Source organism: Eubalaena glacialis, chromosome 7 (genome assembly GCF_028564815.1).
Source record: "Eubalaena glacialis isolate mEubGla1 chromosome 7, mEubGla1.1.hap2.+ XY, whole genome shotgun sequence".
Classification (NCBI taxonomy): Eukaryota; Metazoa; Chordata; class Mammalia; order Artiodactyla; family Balaenidae; genus Eubalaena; species Eubalaena glacialis.
Window position 1 is genome coordinate 92,369,637 of NC_083722.1, and position 19,769 is coordinate 92,389,405.

At 38.6% G+C, this 19,769-nt stretch overlaps 1 protein-coding gene across 10 annotated transcripts in view; it reads left to right on the top strand.

The window, feature by feature from the left end:
• Nucleotides 1-19,769, top strand: part of MITF (melanocyte inducing transcription factor) — a 224,191-nt gene that overhangs the window by 144,453 nt on the left and 59,969 nt on the right. Inside the window, exon 1 of one of the 10 annotated variants that reach the window (XM_061197143.1) lies at nt 6,444-6,693. The exons of the other annotated variants lie outside the window; for them this stretch is intronic. Coding sequence (XP_061053126.1) covers nt 6,619-6,693 — 75 coding nt within the window. The 5' untranslated portion in view covers nt 6,444-6,618. Of the gene's footprint in view, nt 1-6,443; nt 6,694-19,769 lie in introns of those variants that run through there. 10 annotated transcript variants of the gene reach the window in all.

Genomic DNA, 19,769 nt, shown 5'->3' on the forward strand with positions numbered 1-19,769 from the left:
ATGGTAACCTGGGACCTGTAGCAAATGTTTATTACAGATCTTCAGGCCATAGCTTAAAATTTGTATAGGAATTACTGGTATAACTGTGGTACTGCCTAAAGCAACTTCGAGGAGGACAGGTGATGACTGCACAGACATTAATTACTGGCTGTGTTAGGTTGTAAGCTGAAGCCTTCATATCTTTTGTCTATGTGTCCCTCTAGAAGCCCTGTGAGATAAGTACGATAAGCCTGATCTTCCGCAGGAGGAAACTGATGCATAGAGAGAGATAAGTCACTGAAGTCACACAGTTAGTCTCCTCAGCCTACTTTATTTACTTATAACCACATACCCTGCTTCCTCTATGTTTTCTACATAGCTCAAGGATAGCCTCTAAACATTTCTAAAAAAATCACCAGTAACAGACTATGGTAGAGCAAAGTGGGAGGTCGAAGAGAAACTACAGAGGAGTCTCACAGGCTTAATGGAAGGATACTTGATCTTAAGCATTTGAAATTAGTAAGGGGCCATCCATATTGAATAATTAAAGTGTGTCCCTGAGTCTCCATGATATGCCAGATGGAAGACCTGGATGCGTTCTTGCTGTATAAAAACACCGCCTAGACACATTGACCACTATGGTAATTTATGGTTTAGTTATAGTCATCATTATTGGTCAGAAAGCACTACAGTGAAAGTTTCTGTAACAACATCCAAAAATCATAACTCAAGATGACTTATGTTCTAGAAATCCTATTGGCCCAGGCTATTGCAATTCATATGCTTTATAGTTCTATACATTTCAGTAATACATTTGTATTGTTGTAAATGATTTTTGAAATACTCAATTTGGTAGACTTAACACATGTTTTTTAATATGAATTTTCTCCTGAGATTATGGTTGCATTAGAATTTTTCTTCCCCTGCCCCACTGCAGCATGTATTATAACTTTTGCTGTATTTTAGCACTGAAAGCTGGAACTTTAGTTCTGGTTCTTTTTCTGTTTGCTTTTAAGTTAATAATGTCATCTGTCATAAATCTTATATTACTGTATGAAAAGGTCATGAATCTTCTTCACAATGTTACCTACATAATCCCAACAATTAAAAGAAGGACTTAGATTTGAAAGACCACCTTCTGTAGGTATGCTCTTGAACAATAGAGATTGTGGACATGTGTAAGCAAAATCTAATTTTAACATTGCCCTACTAAAATAAGTGGGTGGGATCTGTGTTTAAAAATATGTAAAGTAGTACAGTGGCTTTGCACAAGGTTAGAGCTGCAATCAGTACTAGTATATTGGCTCTTGCCCTGAATATGTCTCTTGTTATTGACTTCTTTGAGCATCAGTCTAAACTTTAAGGAAAATTTAGCTCCCAACAATACCCTAGTCTTTCAGACCTCGTTTGTAAAGTTAGATGTTTTTGCCTATTAATTTATAGCTTTGCAAAAATGAGATGAATCAAAATTGGAGCAGATAAAATAGGAGGTTATTAAAGTAGAGAATGGTCCTAGAAAAAGAACTGTTGTAATCACTGTTTTAAAAACTAGAGAATATTCTAGAAAAGGACCTAGATGAATCTCTACCAAACTGTTCTCACTCATTACCTCTGGAATGGGTTTGGGCATTGGAGATGGTGGTGGTCAAAGGCTTTATTTTATTTTTTTAACCAGGAGAGCATATGCATACATTTTTCATGTAATTAAATGGGCATCTCTTAATGCATTTTATTAGGAGTCTTAGCAAAGTTTTTTTCACCTGTAACTCTTTTGAGCAGCCGAACTCTTCCATCGGGCGAGTTTACTAGATGTGTGCACATTATGTAAGTCTAATGGTCTTCCTTAAAGGAAAGATAGCAAGGTGTAAGCGTCCTGAAAATTAAAAATGAATAAAAGGATTTGAATCACCAGGTTATGAATAACTTATTTTTTTGAATTTTTGAATTTTATTTATTTTTTTATACAGCAGGTTCTTATGTGAATAACTTTTAAAAGTTGTTAAGAGGCCCAACGTGAAAAGCAAAATTCAGATTTCTACTACCTTACCACCAGGCATAGCTTTGTCGTAATCTCCCCTGTTGGCCCTGAGTTTCGTATAATTAAAATTTAGGAGCTAGAAATTTTGTTGAGACTTAATTAGAAGTGACAAACCAGAGACATTCCTGCTGGTTAGGAAAGGCTTAAGAAATTCTTATTGGCTAAATTACAAATATGTAACATTTTTTCAGAACACTGCATGGTAGTTCAGACTGCCTAAAGGTGACAAGATTAGCTCTGTTTTTCTAGTGAAGTAGTAAAAATTAGATTAATAAGTACCAGGCAAAGAACCTTTTCTTTTTCTCAAAAGGAATCTTACCTTGAGTACTTCTGGCTGTGGAAATCGGTGCCTTAATTAGCCACATGTTCTTTTTACCTCCTGGGAAATAAGTATGGGATAAAATTGGGGATCAAGACGTAGACGCACATTGACTTAGCACACGCCGCTAAGTAATTCATCAAGGAATGTTGGTAATTAGTCCTGCCTCTTTCAACTCTTGGCTTATTTCATAAAACCAGTTGATTTAAAATAATGCCTGCTGATTTATTACCAACACGTTTCAAGACTGAGACTTGGCTCTTAAACAAAAGCAATATTGTGCAGTGATGGAAATGCGCCCTCTTGTTTTAGTGTTTTTACAAATTCTGAAGGGCATCTATAGTCCTTTATTAACTTTGTTGCATTTTCTTTTACCCCATTCAGCATTTTCTTGGGCTTTCTTTTGTCTCTTGGTGAAGAAAAAGGGGGAGCAAATTAGAAAAAAAAAATTCCAAGCTCTTGGAGGTTTTGGATGTGAGGTGCTTGTCAAAGTGTATTGACTCAGTGTGATTTGATGGAATTTAATTTGAATCCTTCGTCTGGTAAGACAGGCTGTCGTGATGGCCTTTGGTCCTCCTGCATTAAGTGTTTGGTGATATTAATGACAGCCAGGTTAATCTTAAAAGATTGAATTTATGAGAAGTACAGAACCTTATGACTTCAGCCTTGTAGCCTTGGTATCCAAACACTGCACTAAATTATTCTTTGGATGCCAAATTCCCCTTAATGCCAACTGATGTGCTTCATTATGCTTTGAGATGCGACCATAATCAGCATCCTTGTTGAAAAACCTGGGATTAGATTAGATGACTCAGAATTGGAGCGTATGAAGCAGATAAAGTAGTCTCCAGTACTTAACTGGGTGACCTTAGGCACATTTCCTCTTCTTTCTGGTTCTCAGTGTCCTCATCTGTGAAATGGAGGTAATAGTGTCTGGCCTGGAGAATTTTTGTGAGGGTTCAATGAGATAATTCATGTAAAGCAGCACTATCCAATAGAAATAGAATGTGAACCACATATCTAGATTTAAATTTTCTAGCTAGTCACATTAAAAACAGTAAAAAGAAAGAGGCGAAATCAATTTTAACAATGTATTTTATTTAATTCAGTATATCCAAAATGTTATTTCACTATATAATCAATGCAAGAATTACCAAGTTTTTGCATTCTCTATTTTTTCCGTATTAAGTCTTCAAACTCAGGTATGTATTTTACACCTATAGGAACATCTCCATTTAGATGCTAAATTTTCGTTGAATTACTCAATCTGTGTTTAGATATTATGAGATTTACAGTTGAAAAGGTCGATTCATATCTACCTATCAGATTGTTTCAAACACATTTAAAAGATTTCCAATAACTAAGTTGAGTATAAGTCTTTAAATTCAAGTTTAAATGAAGTAAGAAGTTCATTTCCTCAGTCACACTGGCCACATTTCCAGGGCTCAGTAACACATGTAGCCTGTGGCCTCTATATTAACAAAGATCAAAAGCATTTAGCACAATGCTGGGTTGATGGAAAGTGCTCAGTAAAGGATTCTGCTTTGTTGTTAATAATGAAAAATATAAATGTAGTAATTATTATTGTCAAATCCAAATTCCCATCTTCATTTGCTGCCATTATACCTACCCAACACGACTGCTTTCCTACTGCCTTCCTCCCCACCAAAGAAGACCCCAAATTTTTTAGTCATTATTTTCTTTGTCACAACCCTTTGGAGCCCAGTTTAGTTGACATATCTTATGTATGGTTAATATTTCCTGTCAAAACACCCTTTCCCAGGAGAGCACAGCAGAGTCACCCTTGGGAATGTGGCATTTGGACCCACCTCTGCCAACAGCCTTCCATTCAGGCCTGAGCAGTGACAGCTCTTAACTCGTTAGTCACACGTCTTACTCATACTCTCAATCCAGTTTCTTCTCAAACCTACACATATCACACTTAAGTAGCACCTGTGCAGCGTGTTAAAGATGACTAAAGCCTCAGGAACATATAAGCATCTCATCAATGTTCGTGGTGCAAAAAAGACATTGAAGGAAAAGGAGATCAGTTAATCCTAGTTCTTCTTTAAATATGTATTCAATAGTAGCTGAACGAACATGTTGGACATTGAAACCTACTTTTTTAAAGGAGTTTTATATATAATTTTTATTTGTGCTAATGTTGCTAAGGCAATTTCTTCCCTCAGTTAACTTGCGGTATATTTTTAGGAATTTTCAGCACAGCTGATAATTCCATGAAACAGTTTTTCCTCCTTTTCTTATTTACCAGGCACCCAAGTTTTCTGTTTTATACTAGTTTTTGACCATTTATTAAATCAGAAATAGTACACCTAAAATGACATTTATATTTTATTAGATACCTTTTCATTCTTAATGCAAACAATGAGTTGATTATACTAGAATCAGTAAACTATGTTTGAAAGATTTAATGTGTTCTTCATATAAACACTAAGAGCCTGTAGAGTTGCATTTTTGTTCAATTACAACAAGCGAGAAAACCAAGGGAGTAAAAATATTAACCATGCCTTAAGTTCCAGAAAGAAAAATCTTTCTATTGTTAGATTTTATGATTTCCTGAGTTTGGAGTTACATATTTTCTCAATGTTTATTACTTATTTTCTTATCATATTAAAAATAATATAAGTTAACAAATATGCACACCATTGTAAACTTGATTTCAGTTTTCCCAGTAGCTTTCCAAATTTATATTAAAATCATATACCTAAAGAATTTTTTCAACTCATTAATCGGCATAACATTGATAGGATTCATAATACAATGTTAAGAGTATGAGACACTGTGCCCATTTATACTGACACCTAGGACCACTGATATAGACAGGGGAGGAAAAACAGAACATTCTGGAAGGACATTTAATTGTGATGTAAAATCCTCATTCAGCGTGACCTGAAGCTTAGGTGTGTAGAACTTAACTCCAAAAGGTGTTTCTGGGAAAGTTTTCTGTAGCTCAGTGGTTCTCAAAATGTGGTCTGGGGCCTGCAGCCCCTGCGTTACCTGGGAGCTCTTTACAAATGCAAATTCCCTGGGTTCACCTCAAACCTACTGAGCCAGAAACCCTGGGGGTGGAGCCCATTAATTTGTTTTAGCCAGCCCTCTGGAAGATTCTAATGCAGGCTCATGTTTGAGAATCACTGTTGTAGAAACCTGGAAGTTAATTTGTAAGAAACATAAGTAAAATTGGGAAATGCTAGTGCAAATAAGGTCAACCTCTTAGACCTAAAGTAAACATATAAAGAGTTATGGAAATCTCCAACAGTGGTACAATTGGTAGGCACTTTGTTTGAGGAGAGAGGGGAAGAGGAAGACAAGCAAAGGAAATGTTGCTTTCGGGTAAAATTGATCAGTAGAAGTTGCAAAATATCCAATAGCTCTTTAGAGCCTTTTGGTACATCCCGTTACATGCAGATAATTATGCAAAGTTGATAAAAATAGATTAATCCTGCCAAATCTTGGGGAGATGAGTTGGGGATAAAACAATAATAAGAAACTAAAATTATACAGTGGTTCCCACTTTAAGTGACAGAAACCGCTGTGCCTTTGTAGGAACTCTGAGGGATCAATGAATCCATCTGTCCGCAAACATTTATAAATTAAATATCCACCTTACTTACATATACATCTCTTTTTCAAATAAATGTTGATGCTGTTGGAATGAACAAAGTACAAATTAATACCAAGGCCATATATTTCATTTTATTCCTTATCTTTACACATTTTCTTCATCAACAAAAACTAAAAGCACAAATCCTAATCAAACAGGGCCTGGAAATATTTGACTTATAAAAAAGGTTAAGAGCTACTTCTTTTTAGGAAACTTTTTCTTAAACTATCAAGTGTTATTTCAATTCTACTTCTAGAATCTACTTTCCTCTTTTTCAAATTGGATTTAGTTAATGGTAACACAGAATGCCCTTTTCAGAGTCCCAGGGACCCTAACATCTATCATTTTGCAAGCAGCAGACCCTTGATGGTCAGTCTCTGACATCAAAGGTCTTAACTGAAGTGGCCATAGTCTTGGCTTGGCCTTTTACACTGGAGCATTGACATCAACAGAAAGTGTTTTTCTTTCTTTTTCTTTTCAGTATTAGTTTTCTGCTGGAAGGCAGTATATCCAGTGCATGAGGCCAGCTTGCCCCCGGGATGGAATAAAACAAATGTTCATTTTTTGAAGCTCTACGGAAGGACCAACTCTTTTTGATGCTGGAGTCCTTAATTTGCACACCCAGCATGCGGACCCAAGTACAGCCTTAGAAGAGGCATGGCGCACATAGGAGCCATGAAGTGCCCTTTTCTTCCACCAGAAGACATGGATTATCTTCTTACCTCCCTCCTAGTAAGAGAAGAAAATCAGAAATAACTCAAAAGATGCCTCTTGTGAACTTCTGCACTGATCATGAACCTTGTTTCCTAGACCTACGTTGCTTTTCTGTTAGGGTTTCCACTTTTCAATTAAAATTCATTCAAAAAACTCTTGCCCCTAGGTGTCTGACTATGTGTCACACCTGCCCTGTGGTTGCAGCATACATGTTTAAGGACATAAGCTCTAGAGTAAGATGCGCAGTGCCCAAATCCTTTCTGAACCTCAGTGCCCTTGTCTGCATGACAAGGATAATAAAAGTCCCTAGCTCAAAGGGTTACTATGAGAAATAAGTGACATGATGCTTGCAAAGCACTTAGCACTGTGTCTAGCACAATACTTATTAATGTTGATCGCTGCCATCAGCATTTCAACCAGAGTCACACACCAAGTCCATGGTGATTGAACCACACAGTGGGTTCTTGAGAAATGATCAAAACGTTAATGTTTTGGCAAAAGGTGAGGGAATTTGATTCTACATACAATCCAGAATTAATTTCTCTAGATGTGTATGGAATATATAAAGATTCATTTAACCAATAACTATTGAGTTACATTTCAGCAGCAAGGAATTTTTATTCTTAAAAATCACCTGACTATGCAGGTTCCCTTAACAGTGACTTTTTTTTGGAGGGGGGGAGTGTGATGCTTGGCCACAGTTTTTAACTTCTCCCCAAATTATACCCATTACTTAAAATTCTTAGAATTTGTTTGGATGATGTACAACCAAATTAGGCAACAATTAAATCCCTACCTATAGAAAACTCTGAGGAAAATGGTAAAAATTGGGGCTAATTTTCAAGAAACATTAATAGGTGTCAGAGGCTGTCAGAATGCTCTGATTCTGAAATTAAACCTTACCTTATAGGTTGGGAAGTCAGCAGTTTTGGATCTGGATCTCTGGTTAAAAACAAGTGACCATATACAATTTTATTAGCTGTTCACTTTTGTAAGCATTATTATTTTTAGGCAATTAGAGATTCAAAGTACATTTAATCACAGCCTCTCATCTCCGAGCCCCAGGGCCCACTCTGTAGAGCCAGTCAAGTGATGGCGATCATTATCTATGTTCAGAAAGTTTTCATTGCTAACCAAATTGCATAATTATATAGTCTGCAAGTGCTTTGACTCATATGCTCTGGGATTACTTGACTTCTTCTTTACATGATCTGCCCATTTTTTTTTTTTTTCTAGTTTAAGATCCTGCTGCCCAACTCCTATTGCTTGTAATTTATATAAAATTTTGACCTTTTTTTAGTTTTTACATTTCAGAAACGTGTCACCTTGAGTATTCTGTACTCATTAGTAACTACTTGCTGACCTTATTTTTGCTATTAAACCATTTATCTTATTTCCATGATACGTACTATCTTGAGATAAGACGAAAGGCCATTCCCTTCAACCTATCACTACTTCAACGTCCCTTCAACGTTCACTACTTAACAGTTGATACTACAGCCCTGAAATCAAGCATCCATGCATAGTATCCATGCCCATGCATGGACCCGTAGTATGACCTTGGAGAAGTTGCCTTTCTGGGCCCCAGTTTCCCCATCTGACTAGCTGGTCTCAGAGTTCCCACCTAACTGACATTTAGTAAACCGTCTCTACTTTTTCCTTGAGAGGTGACCACCTACAGATTACTGAAATTTCATTCATGATAAGATGAAGAGGACAAATGACTTTAAAAGCCCTTGAAAGAAATGTTAGGATTGTTTTAAATATTAGATACACAGAACAGTTGTCATGATAAAGAGCATCCAGCGTATATATTGCTTAGAGTTCCACGGTAGTTTACGTTTCTCCTTGAGGGTGGCAGAAGGTGGTTTGGAAACCCTCTTTTTTGTTATTTAGTTGTTTTATTATTTTGTCTTTGTGTGTTTTGTTAATAATAATATTAATAATACTGGCTATCACTTACTGCATCTCTGAGACTTTACTGAATACCTTTTAAGCAGAGACTGAGCACAGACTTACTAGGAGTAGATGATGAGGAAGTTGACCAAACTGCCATGAGTTTTTTATACAAACATCTTAAAATCCATATTAAATATTTAATTCTCAGGTTTACTAAATCTCTAACATGAAAATTTATTTCTGACCTAATTTGTGGTCACAGAATGTTCTATAGCTTTTAGTTCTTTTCCTTATTAAGAAGAAAAGGGGTTGAGGCTAAGGGTGTTTATGATTGATGAGTGAGTGTGAAGGCAGGAGCACATGACTCACTTCTATATATTTTTTGTTAATTTTCCTTTAGTTTACATACTAATACTCGTTTTAATGAGAGAGAGAAAGAGAGAGAACTGACGTGTTTTCTCTCAAAGGCTTTCCTTTTTCTTCAATTTTTCCTTTTTTCCCGCCTTGGAGTACACCTTTGTAGATGTTAATCTCCCACCCTGTCTCCTTCCCTGCTTTGCTTTCTGCTTTCCTCCCTCCCTTCCCCCTTCCCTCCTCCCTTCTTTCCTTCCTTCTTCTTTCCTTCTCTCTTTCTTTAAATGCACAAATCTGGAATTACACAGCTTGCCTTTGAATCCCAGCTCTGTCATTAGGTAATATTGGGCAGGTAATTTAGTCTCTAGTCTAAACCTTAGTTTCCTCATCTATAAAATGGGTATAGTATCAGTACATCTTATTCTGGTGTAGTGTGTTTCTTTAATGTGAACACCTCCAATCTTTTTTTTTTTTTTTAAACAATTTGAGAAAATCCCAAATTTAGCAGTGTGTGTGTGTTTTTTTTTTAAATTAATTAATTAATTAATTTATGGCTGTGTTGGGTCTTCGTTTCTGTGCGAGGGCTTTCTCTAGTTGCGGCAAGCGGGGGCCACTCTTCATCGTGGTGCGCGGGCCTCTCACTATCGCGGCCTCTCCCGTTGCGGAGCACAGGCTCCAGACGCGCAGGCTCAGTAGTTGTGGCTCACGGGCCTAGTTGCTCCGCGGCATGTGGGATCTTCCCAGACCAGGGCTCGAACCCGTGTCCCCTGCATTGGCAGGCAGATTCTCAACCACTGCGCCACCAGGGAAGCCCCAACACCTCCAATCTTAATGGCAAATAAAGAACTCATGCTGTAACATGGAATTCCTTTTGTTCCTTTTCCACAGCATGTAAATGTTTGAGGCAGTCAAGGGCAATATTTATGATATTTAAAGAGAAATCCTTAGCCATAGATGAAGACTTTACAATAAGCCAAATATCTACAAAGCATCCACCCCTCCTGCAGGTTTAGTGGCATCTAGGCTTCAAGAACTGCTTGCCTTTCCATGGTGCTCTGCTCCTGCAGAAGATTTGAGTGCAGAGGAAGAGCTGTAGAGATGTTTCTCTCTGAATTAACACAATGCACTCACAACGAAGGCTATATCCAGGATCAGATTTTAATTTTTAAAGAAATGATCTACATTAGAAGCACTTACCATACAAGATCTACCTTTTGAAGGGTGGAAGCCGGAAACTCAGGGTTGAAAACTGTCCGTGAAGCTGGCTGCAAATGCCAGTAGAAATTTAACCAGCTGGTGTTGAATTAGAATATACTGATTGTTGTTATTCATGCTCTGGTTACAAAGATCCAGAGGTCTAGAGGGGTTGCCCCTAACCTTCTCTTTTCCTATATGCCTTGTTATACATAGTGTGTGATTCTGCAGAACGGGACATTATCTCAGGACTGTATGGATGGAGTTAGAGCAGAAACACCTGAATCAACTTCAGAGTTGTGATAATCTAATGAATTAATGTATGTGAAGTACACAGCACAGCTACTGAGGTGGTTGCCTTTGCGTGGAGTCTTGAAGGACAAGTAGGAAAGCACTGCACAAATATTAGCTAGTGCCCTTAAAGCCTTCGAACACTGCAGTGTTTCCTTCTCCAATGATGAAGGCAGTCGGGCTGCCTTGTGGGGTGGTGCTGTGGGCACATAGAGGGACTGTAGTTCTGCCTCAGTAGGTGAGGAAAGTATCCCTGGAGTGGTTCTTGTTGAGTGGAACCGTGAAGAACAAGTAGGGTCATTCCGGAAGGACTAGGATAAGGGAGGATGGCCATTAGGAGAGGAATGAACCCACAGTGCATGTTCTAGATTCTGGTGTGAAGCAGTGAAATGCAAGATAGTAGAAGGTGAGACCGAGAGGGTGTTGGGAGGTGACGCTGGTCGTGTGAGCAGCAGGCAGGTGACAAAGGGCCTGTACATGACCCTGAGGAGCTTGGATCCAATGTAGCGGGTGTTGGGTAGCCACTGATGACATGTGTTTTTGTTTGTTTCCATGTGTGTGTTCATTTATTTTCATTTTAGAGGAGGACAGGGATGGTCAGGTGGATATCTCTGGGAGCTGGTGGAGGTGGGAGATCTGTCAGTTTTAGAGGAATATGATTGGAGGCAGGGAGGGTGTCAAACTAATTGGGGGAATCAATTATGAAAGAATTGACTCTAGAAGTCTTAGGAGACATAAGAAAGCATTAGTTAAAAAAAATTAAAGGGTAAAGTGAATGGAAACTTACTAGATTAAAAGGAGAAGGAATAAAGCTAATACTATATCCATTTTACGTAGAAGAAAATTGAACATAGAGATTAAGAAATCGGTCTACACCTGGCGTTGGCAAACAATGTCCACAGGCCAGGTTCTGCCTACTGCCTATTTTGTAAAGTTTTATTAGAATACGGCCATGGTCACTCATTTTCATATGGTCTGTGGCTGCTTTTACACTATGATGGAGGGTCGAGTACTGCAACAGAGAATTCATGGCCCACTAAGCTGAAAATACTTACTCTCTGGGTCTTTCTAGAAGAAGTTTGCTGACCGCTAGTCTCTGTACATGGTTAGTAAGTGGTAGACCTAGGCTTCAAATCTTCCAGAGTGGGGATTGTATCTCTTTTGTTCACCTCTGATGGTGAGCATTTTACATTGTATCCAATATGTAGTAAGCCCTCATTAAAAAAAAAAAAAAAACCTCTTATTGAATGAATAAATGAACGGACAAACTAGCAAAGTCGAATCTACTTGATTTATATAGCTTGTGCTATTTACCATTATTCTGTACTAATTCTTATAAAGATATTAAGCGGGAGTTAATATAAAAAACATATATTTTATTGAGTGCCAGCAATGTCCAGGCATCGTTCTTGGTGTGAGGATTTTTATGGGCCCTTGTGAATCTCACTGCTAACAGAGGAGGCAAGTGCTAATCAGATCATCACAGAAATGATGTATAGCTGCGGTGTCGACAGGTGTCAGACAAGAGAAGGGCACAGTGCTATGGGAGCTGGGAGGATTTGATATAAAGAGTCAGAGGAGGCTTTCCTATATTCACCTGGCCCGTGGTCTGAAGAGTGCATAGGTTTCAATTTGGCAGTGAGAACTACCTGTGCAAAGGCCCTGTGGCAGCGGAGAGGCAACAAAGAACAAAGAGAAGGCTGGCCATGCTGAGGGTGAGACTGGAGAGATGGGCAAAGGTTTTGTGATCAAGATACGGGAATCCATCTGTTCCTAGAGCCACGTCTGAACTTGAGCCACACTTTTGGGCCGCAGTAGTATAGCATTTTAATCCAGAGGGAGTATGAGGTCACCAGAGAGAGTGTTGTGAGAGAAGATGTGGGCCTTGAGAAGAACTCTGGAACACACCACTAGAGAAGGACAAAGTATGGAGAACCTATGAAGAGATGCAAAAGCTAGGACAAAACTTGGAGAACTTGATGTGATAGGAAAGTTTGGAAGTGGAAGAACAGCTGATCAATTGTAGGCATGACATGTGTGTCCAAGAAGTGAAGGATTGAAATGTGTCCATTAGATTGTTCCATTGGGAGGTCACTGTGACCTTTGAAAGAGTAGATTGAGGAGAAGGAAGGAGGAAAGTTGGAGCTGCCGATTTGTAGAATGAATGAACAGAGAGGAAAGGGAAATGAGTATATATTCTTTCACTTATTGAACAAATAGTTATTGAGCATCTGTGTATGAGGGATCCAGTGTTGATTAAAACCAGACATAGACCTTGTTCTCCTCCCCAGAATTCTCCTCTCCAGACCCCTTGCCCTTTGCTTCCATGGCTGGCTGACCCCTGTCTCGACACGCCCACTCCTTCTTTGCTATTAATACATTTAGGCAGCTAGATCTAGCCTGGTTGGCCAGGAGACATTGTGACTCTTCAGGGCAACTTGGGGAGGCTTACTGTAAAGTGGGGGAGATGGACACTTAGTCACACAGTTTTCACAGCACCACCCCAAAAGGTGAATGGACAATTTAAAACTCAAGTGTGTGCTATGAAGGAAAAAAAGAAGGTTCTGTGGGAATATACAGCAAAAGGCAGGGGAAAAGTTTGTGTAGGGAAGAATTCTCTGAAAGTGATCCTGGAGCTGAAGGAAGTGTAGGTGTTAACTCTGTGAAGTCTGTGGGGAGGTGACATTTCAGGGTGTAAAGAAAAGCATGTGGCCAGGGCCCTGCAGTGCCAGAGGGTTTGGCAGCTCCAGGAAATAAGAAAATAAGTCTGGGCGGTTGTGGGCAGAGAGTGAGAGTGAGAACTGTAGAGTCCAAGGCTAAAAGGTAGGCAAGAGCCAGAGCCCCCAGGTCCGTGCAGACCATCTTTAGGATTCATGTCTTTATCCCAGGAGCAGTGGGAAGCCATGGAAAGGTGTTGGCCAGGGTCACCAGACTTAAGTGTTAGGAAGCATTGTCTGCTGTTTGTACAGAGAGCATGAGCCTGTTATTCCTTTCTGAACCATCATGGGCGGGTGATCTTGCGAAGAATTCTCATCTCAGGGGGGTGTCAGTCCGTCCTCTGAGAGTGTGCGCACCAAAGCTCTTCAGGGAAACACCAACTCCCATACAATCTCTGCTCCTTTGGCCTGACAGCATGAAAGTTTCTCCTGAAATCACTTGGAGAAAATTCACCTGAGGAGAATAATGTCCTTGTTGACTTTGTAAATTCAGGAGACCTGAATTTCTGGATCAACCAATTGCAGGCAAAAAGAAAAAAAATGCAGGTGACTTCGGACAGAAATGATTTTAAGGGCCACTGGCTTTATTTAGGCTTGAGTTACCTCTGAGTGGTATCTCTCCTTGGGGTCTACCTGGGGACATGACAGTAAAGCAGACACGTGTTTTCAGAGACTTGCCCACTTCTGTACTCCTGTTTTTAGATCTGATGAATCAAGAAAGCCTTGCTGAGAGTGAGTAACTTAAATGATTTCCACCAAGAAGTCTAAATGTATGTTAAGAGGACTTGACTTCTGCTGGCATGGGAGGGGGGGAGGAAATGATGGATTTTCAGAGAAAATAATGGCTGGCAGTGATGGGGGCTTTCTCTGCTACCCTTCCGATCGCAGTGGGTGGGTGGCCCCTTCCTCTGCTCCCAGTTAAGGCTCACCTCACTCAGCCCTGTTGCACCTGGTTTATTTTTGCCTCAATGATAAATAACCTTTCTCCCCAAAATTAAAAAATGTGATACTTCCCTGTCTTGTTCTTCCCTATCTTCTCCTGTTTCTAAACCCTTTCTGTCTCTCTTGCTCTCTTTTTCCAAGAGTTCCTCCTTAATCAGTTTTGTATAATATGTGTGGTAACCATTACTTCAATTTCTTTTCATCCTTCCTGGTGCTGTTTATCCAAACACCTCCCACAGCTTTGTTCTCTGTGCTTATACTGATTGACTCATGAGGTGACACTGGCTAGTGACCTTCTTTTTGGGCTGGAGTTGACAAAAGCTGATAGAAGAGGATAAAGAGTGGATGGAAGCATGCAGCCAGCTGTTTCTTCATTAAGGAAGAAGCAGCTTATATGAATATAAGAGGAAGTTATGTTGTGAATATTTGGGGAATATTTGACTAGATAATTTGTTCAAGAACAAAAGTAACATAATTAAGGCAAATAAAGGATGAGGGGCAATGCTCCCTAAGGGAAAAATGCAATAGATGGACAGAGTATTGATAAAAAGTGATTATATAGTGTCTACTTTGGAGATATTACTTTGTGCAAGTCCTGTATTTGTTACTATTAAAATTAGAAGAATTTGCCTGGGAAGGTAATACCTACATAGGAAAAGTGGGTTTAAAATATGTTAAGCACTGGAAGTCCCCCTTTGCACATCTCCCCAGAAAAGCTGTTTCAATTCAAAAGAAGAAGAAGAAGAAGAAGAAAAACCTGTGAGGATGGAATGACATATGTGTGGATCGATTCATGTGTTGATGGATGAAGTTGCTACAGTGTAACTTTATGTCTGTGACTTGGGTTTTGATTGTAATTTCAAGCAGCATACTCCCAGATAAGCTAGATAAAAGGAATTGCTCTTTAACTAAGTTAGCAGTGATATGAACCAAAGGGATTTAAAAAAAATTTATGGTCAATTAATCTTTTTTTTTGTTCTTTTTTATACGAGTTTTAAAGTTTACACTCTATTTACAGTTATTAAAAAATACTGGCTATATTCCCTGTGTTGTACCATACATCCTTGAGCCTATCTTACACCCAGTAGTTTGTACCTCCTACTCCCTACCCCTCTACTGCCCCCCCCATAACCATTAGTTCGTTTTTTATATCTGTGAGTCTGCTTCTTTTTTGTTATATTGACTAGTGTGTTGTATTTTTTCAATTCCACATATAAGTGGTATTATACAGTATTTGTCTTTCTTTGTCTGACTTGTTTCACTTAGCATAATGCCCTCTAAGTCTATCCATGTTGCTGCAGATGGCAAACTTTTGTTCTTTTTTATGGCTAAGTAGTATTCCATTGTGTGTATATATGTGTGTGTGTGTGTGTGTGTGTGTGTGTGTGTGTGTGTGTGTATAACCACATTCTCTTTATTGATTCATGTATTGATGGACACTTAGGTTGCTTCCGTGTCTTGGCAATTGTAAATAATGCTGCTATGAGAATCAAAGTGATTTTTTAAAATCCAGTATATCTTCAGTAATATTTTGCTTCTGTGTTAAAATTAGTAATATTTAGCTGCAATTAGAGCATTTTTTCCCTAAATATGAATAGTCTGCTATTAATAATGCAAGTGTTCTGGCTCTTTTTTTAAATTATGTTTTTATAACAGTTTTTACAGTTTCCATTTTGTCAAGGTTTAGATAAATTTCATGGGTTTGAGCACAGCTTTCTATTTACAAACCCAAGTTTTTAGCCATTATGCCATTGATACTACTCTTCTATTCATCCTCCATCCCTCTCCCATGGTTCAAATTTCTTTACGAATGCCTTTGTCGGCATACGCTTAGAATGAATAGTGCATGAGCCCATGGAGGTTAGCTATTGCTCAATTATTTTTCTCCCAGTGGCTCATGGTCTAATCACCATGTTTTGAGATAGGACAGTTGGTCCTATTTTATGAGTTGCTCCATACTTCTTTATAGGTTGTAACCAGATGAAGAAACTGATTAATACGATGGTAAATTGTGAAAACAAGCATTTAACATGTCACCACCTGTCTCATTCAGACAGTTGCAGAAAAACTTGGGCGGTACTTCGAGTTTCTGAGACATATTGTGTTTTGAGTATAGCTTCCTATCCTATGTTATTAAGAGCTCGTGGTGTAGGCAGTTAACTGACCTGTTTATCCCAGCGTGAGTCTATCTTGCAAATGCACGTGCTACAGACTTGGAGTTGGCCCCTCTGTGCCTGCATGGGGGTAGTAGAAGGAAATGGAGCCCTGGCCCAGTCTGGCAAGGTTGGGGGCAGTGGTAGAAACGCCATTTGCTTTAGAACTGTTTGCTTTGCATTGGAAATTGAGATGTGGCCCCCATCCAGCTGGCAGTGAAGAGGGGGCCTGACTCGTAGATTTTGTCCCCCATGCTTGGTGAAAATAAAAGTGGGTAGGTGGCCATCGGTGAAATTGAAACCTTTTACAGCAGAGTCATAGTATCTAATAGGAAGAAATACTTTCGTGTTTTGTGGTTGTTCCTTTTTCTAATTTTTTCTTTTGTTTCTTCAGTGATAGGTTATTTCTTGTGCATCCTCAATCTTTCCATTTATATAAATTTATGAGCCTTCCATACTTAATGTATTTATTCTTAAAGTTCAGTTTTAACTTCATGAGGACAGGGATCTTGGCTTATTGCTGGGGCCTCAGCAAACAAAATAGTACTGGGACATACTGTGGGCTCAATAAATGTTTATTGAAAGGAATTGCAGTTTAATCCATGACTCACTCTTCACCCCTTGATTTTTCTGTTTGAGTGAATTAGCTGTCCAGTGGGCTTGTGAGGATGATTTATATTTTCCTCCAAATGAAGGGTGAAACAGAGAGCTCATAGGTTATTCTGGTATAAAATAGACCCCTTTGAAAACCAGCCTGAGGCTTTTTTTTTTTTTTTTAACATAGGACACACTGGTTTGATCTTCTGACAAAAATACTACTTCTAATTACTGTGCTGTCTTTGTTACACTTATAACCTCTGGAACACTGAGATGGCAACACATTCAAGTCTTTGTCTTTAAAGATCTTGCCTTTTGAGTTGGTTATTGGCAGTTCATATTTAGCTGGAATTGCATCTGTAACATTTTAATATGTACTTTATATTTCAAGGTAAAAAACACCAAAAAAAAACCCACCCCAATCCAAAGGGATTTGTTTTTGAATTTTAAAATTACTTTTTTTTTGTTTTACAAAAATATAGAATAATTGAAGTAATGTAATAATGGTATTTTCTATGAAGTTTCATCATTTCCAGTTTTGTTTGTAGAGATTATAAGCTGTGGTCTCTTAGTCTTCAAAGAGTTTAGGAATTAGATTTCCCTTTTAAGTTGACCACATTTCATGGGTTTTAGTTTCAATTATTATGAAGCCATAGAGATGAAAATTCAATGTGTATGATAAGAACAGTTTTTTCCCTAGGAAGTGGGTCTAGTTTGCAATTGAGTGTAGTGATTTCCAAACTAGCTAATCATTGGGATACCCTGGTGAGCTTTTAAAAATAAACATAGCTAGATACAGACCTATACTTTGGAAGTACCCTTTCTATCTTTATTTTTTTAAAAACTCCCTCATAGTTTCTGATGATAAGCAAAGTCTGGTTTAGAATACTGGATCAATGAGTTCAAGGTAATGAGTATGATTTGTCTCTTGCTCTATTGATTGTACTTACTCTCTTCTATGACCTGAGACCTGCTTCTGACCATGACCAGCTCTTAGATGATGAGGCAGGTAAGGGCCTCTTCTCTGAAGACAGCTCTTTTTGTTAACTACGTCAAGAAGCAGGCTTGTCTCTGGGACCTTCTTTTTTTTTTTTTTTTTTAGGATCGATGGTCAGTGGAAGGGTGTTGTTGAATTGCCACTAGTTGAGACACAGTGGTCCTTTTCAGAATTGACTGGAGTTGGAATTCAGAAACTCAACTCCCTTCTAGACGTCATAGCTTCTACCTCTGCCTTGGTGTAGGAGGTGTTTCAGGAGTGTGTGAGCAAATGGCCCTGGAATCAGATGGCATGGGATTCTGCCTCTGCCATGTCCTATATGTGTTTTCTTGGCAGCAAAATTTTAACTTCTGAGAGCGCCTGTTTTCCCATTGGCAAAATGGGAAATATGTTATGGCAGTCTTTAGAGAGGTAAAACTGAAACTTTGCTTTATCTCTCTGGTTAATAAATGCCATAAAGCAATAATAATAATAAGATACGGTTGTTGGAGATATGAGATAATGCCTATGCAAGCAAAAAAGTAAGTGCTAAGTAAATGTTAATGGCTGGTATTTTTACTGTTAATATTACCACAAGTTTTGAATAAAAACTCTAGAGACAACTTGCCATGATTGATTTGAAGCAGTATTGCTCATAATTGTTCATTACTTCTGTCCTCTAGAATTTTTATTCATTTCACAAATACTGACTTAGTTCTGACTATGTGCCAAACAGGGTTACTGCGCACTGGAAATACTGTAGTGAACAAAAGAGACAATACATAACTGATAGTTTAAAAATTGACACTTCATTGCCATTTGACATCCCCACCATTTAACCATACTGAAGACCAAGAGAAAGGCTGAGATGCTTAACCAATTTTAGATTTTGTGTATTTGCCCACACCAGGCATTGACCAGCATGAAAAATAGCAGCAGAAGTCCTGACAGTTTGCTCATAATATCTTCTGCTGGTCTGCCCTCTGTCTCCATCTGTCCTCGGCCAATTGCTTTTCCAACCAGTAAAGCCCAGCTCAAACACTGCCTTCTCTGTAAAACATTCCTTGACTTTTCCTCCCCTCCCCTCCCCCTCCCTCTCCTCCACTCTCCACCCACCTCCTTCATGGAATTTTGCTTGTATTCCACTTACAGCACTTATTACCACTTTATCCTTTCTACTACCATTAGTTATTTTCACCCTAATAGGCTGTAAGTAAGGAAATGACTTCCAGATCTTTGCATGATCCTGGCTCTTAGGACAGTTCCTAGTACATATTAAGTAGTTGGTATGATGCAGAGTTAATTGAGAGAGAAAAAGAAATCTCAGTCTACATTTCTCCACTGCTCTGTAAAACAGGAGTAAATAATACCTACCTACAGGGTGGTAAAGATAAGTGAGAATATATATATATATATGAATGTTGGCACAGCACGTTCATATTATTGAGGCATAATTGACATATGATACACTGCACATATTGTGAAGGTAGATATTTTGATAAATGTTGATATATTATACACCTGCAAAATGACTACCTCCGTCAAGACAATGCACACATGTCCTTTACCCTCAAAAGTTTCCTTGTGCCTCTTTATCATCCCTCCTTCTCACCCAGCTCAGCCCTTCTCCCGTCATCACCAGGCAACCACTGATGTGACTTCTGTCGTTATAGATTAGTTTGCATTTTCTAGAGTTTAATAAATAAGGATTTATACAGTATGTACTCTTTTTGGGGGCAGGGGGTCTGGCTTCTTTCAACCATAATTAATTTGAGATTCAGCAGTGTTGTGGCATGTACGGATAGCTTGTTCCTTTATATTGCTATGTAGTATTCCTTTGTATGGATTTACCACAATTTGTTTATCCAGTCACCCTTTAATGGACTTTTGGGGTTGTTTCCAGTCTTGGAATATTACAAATAAAGCTCCTATAAACTTTTGCATACAAATCATTGTATAAATGCATCCTTT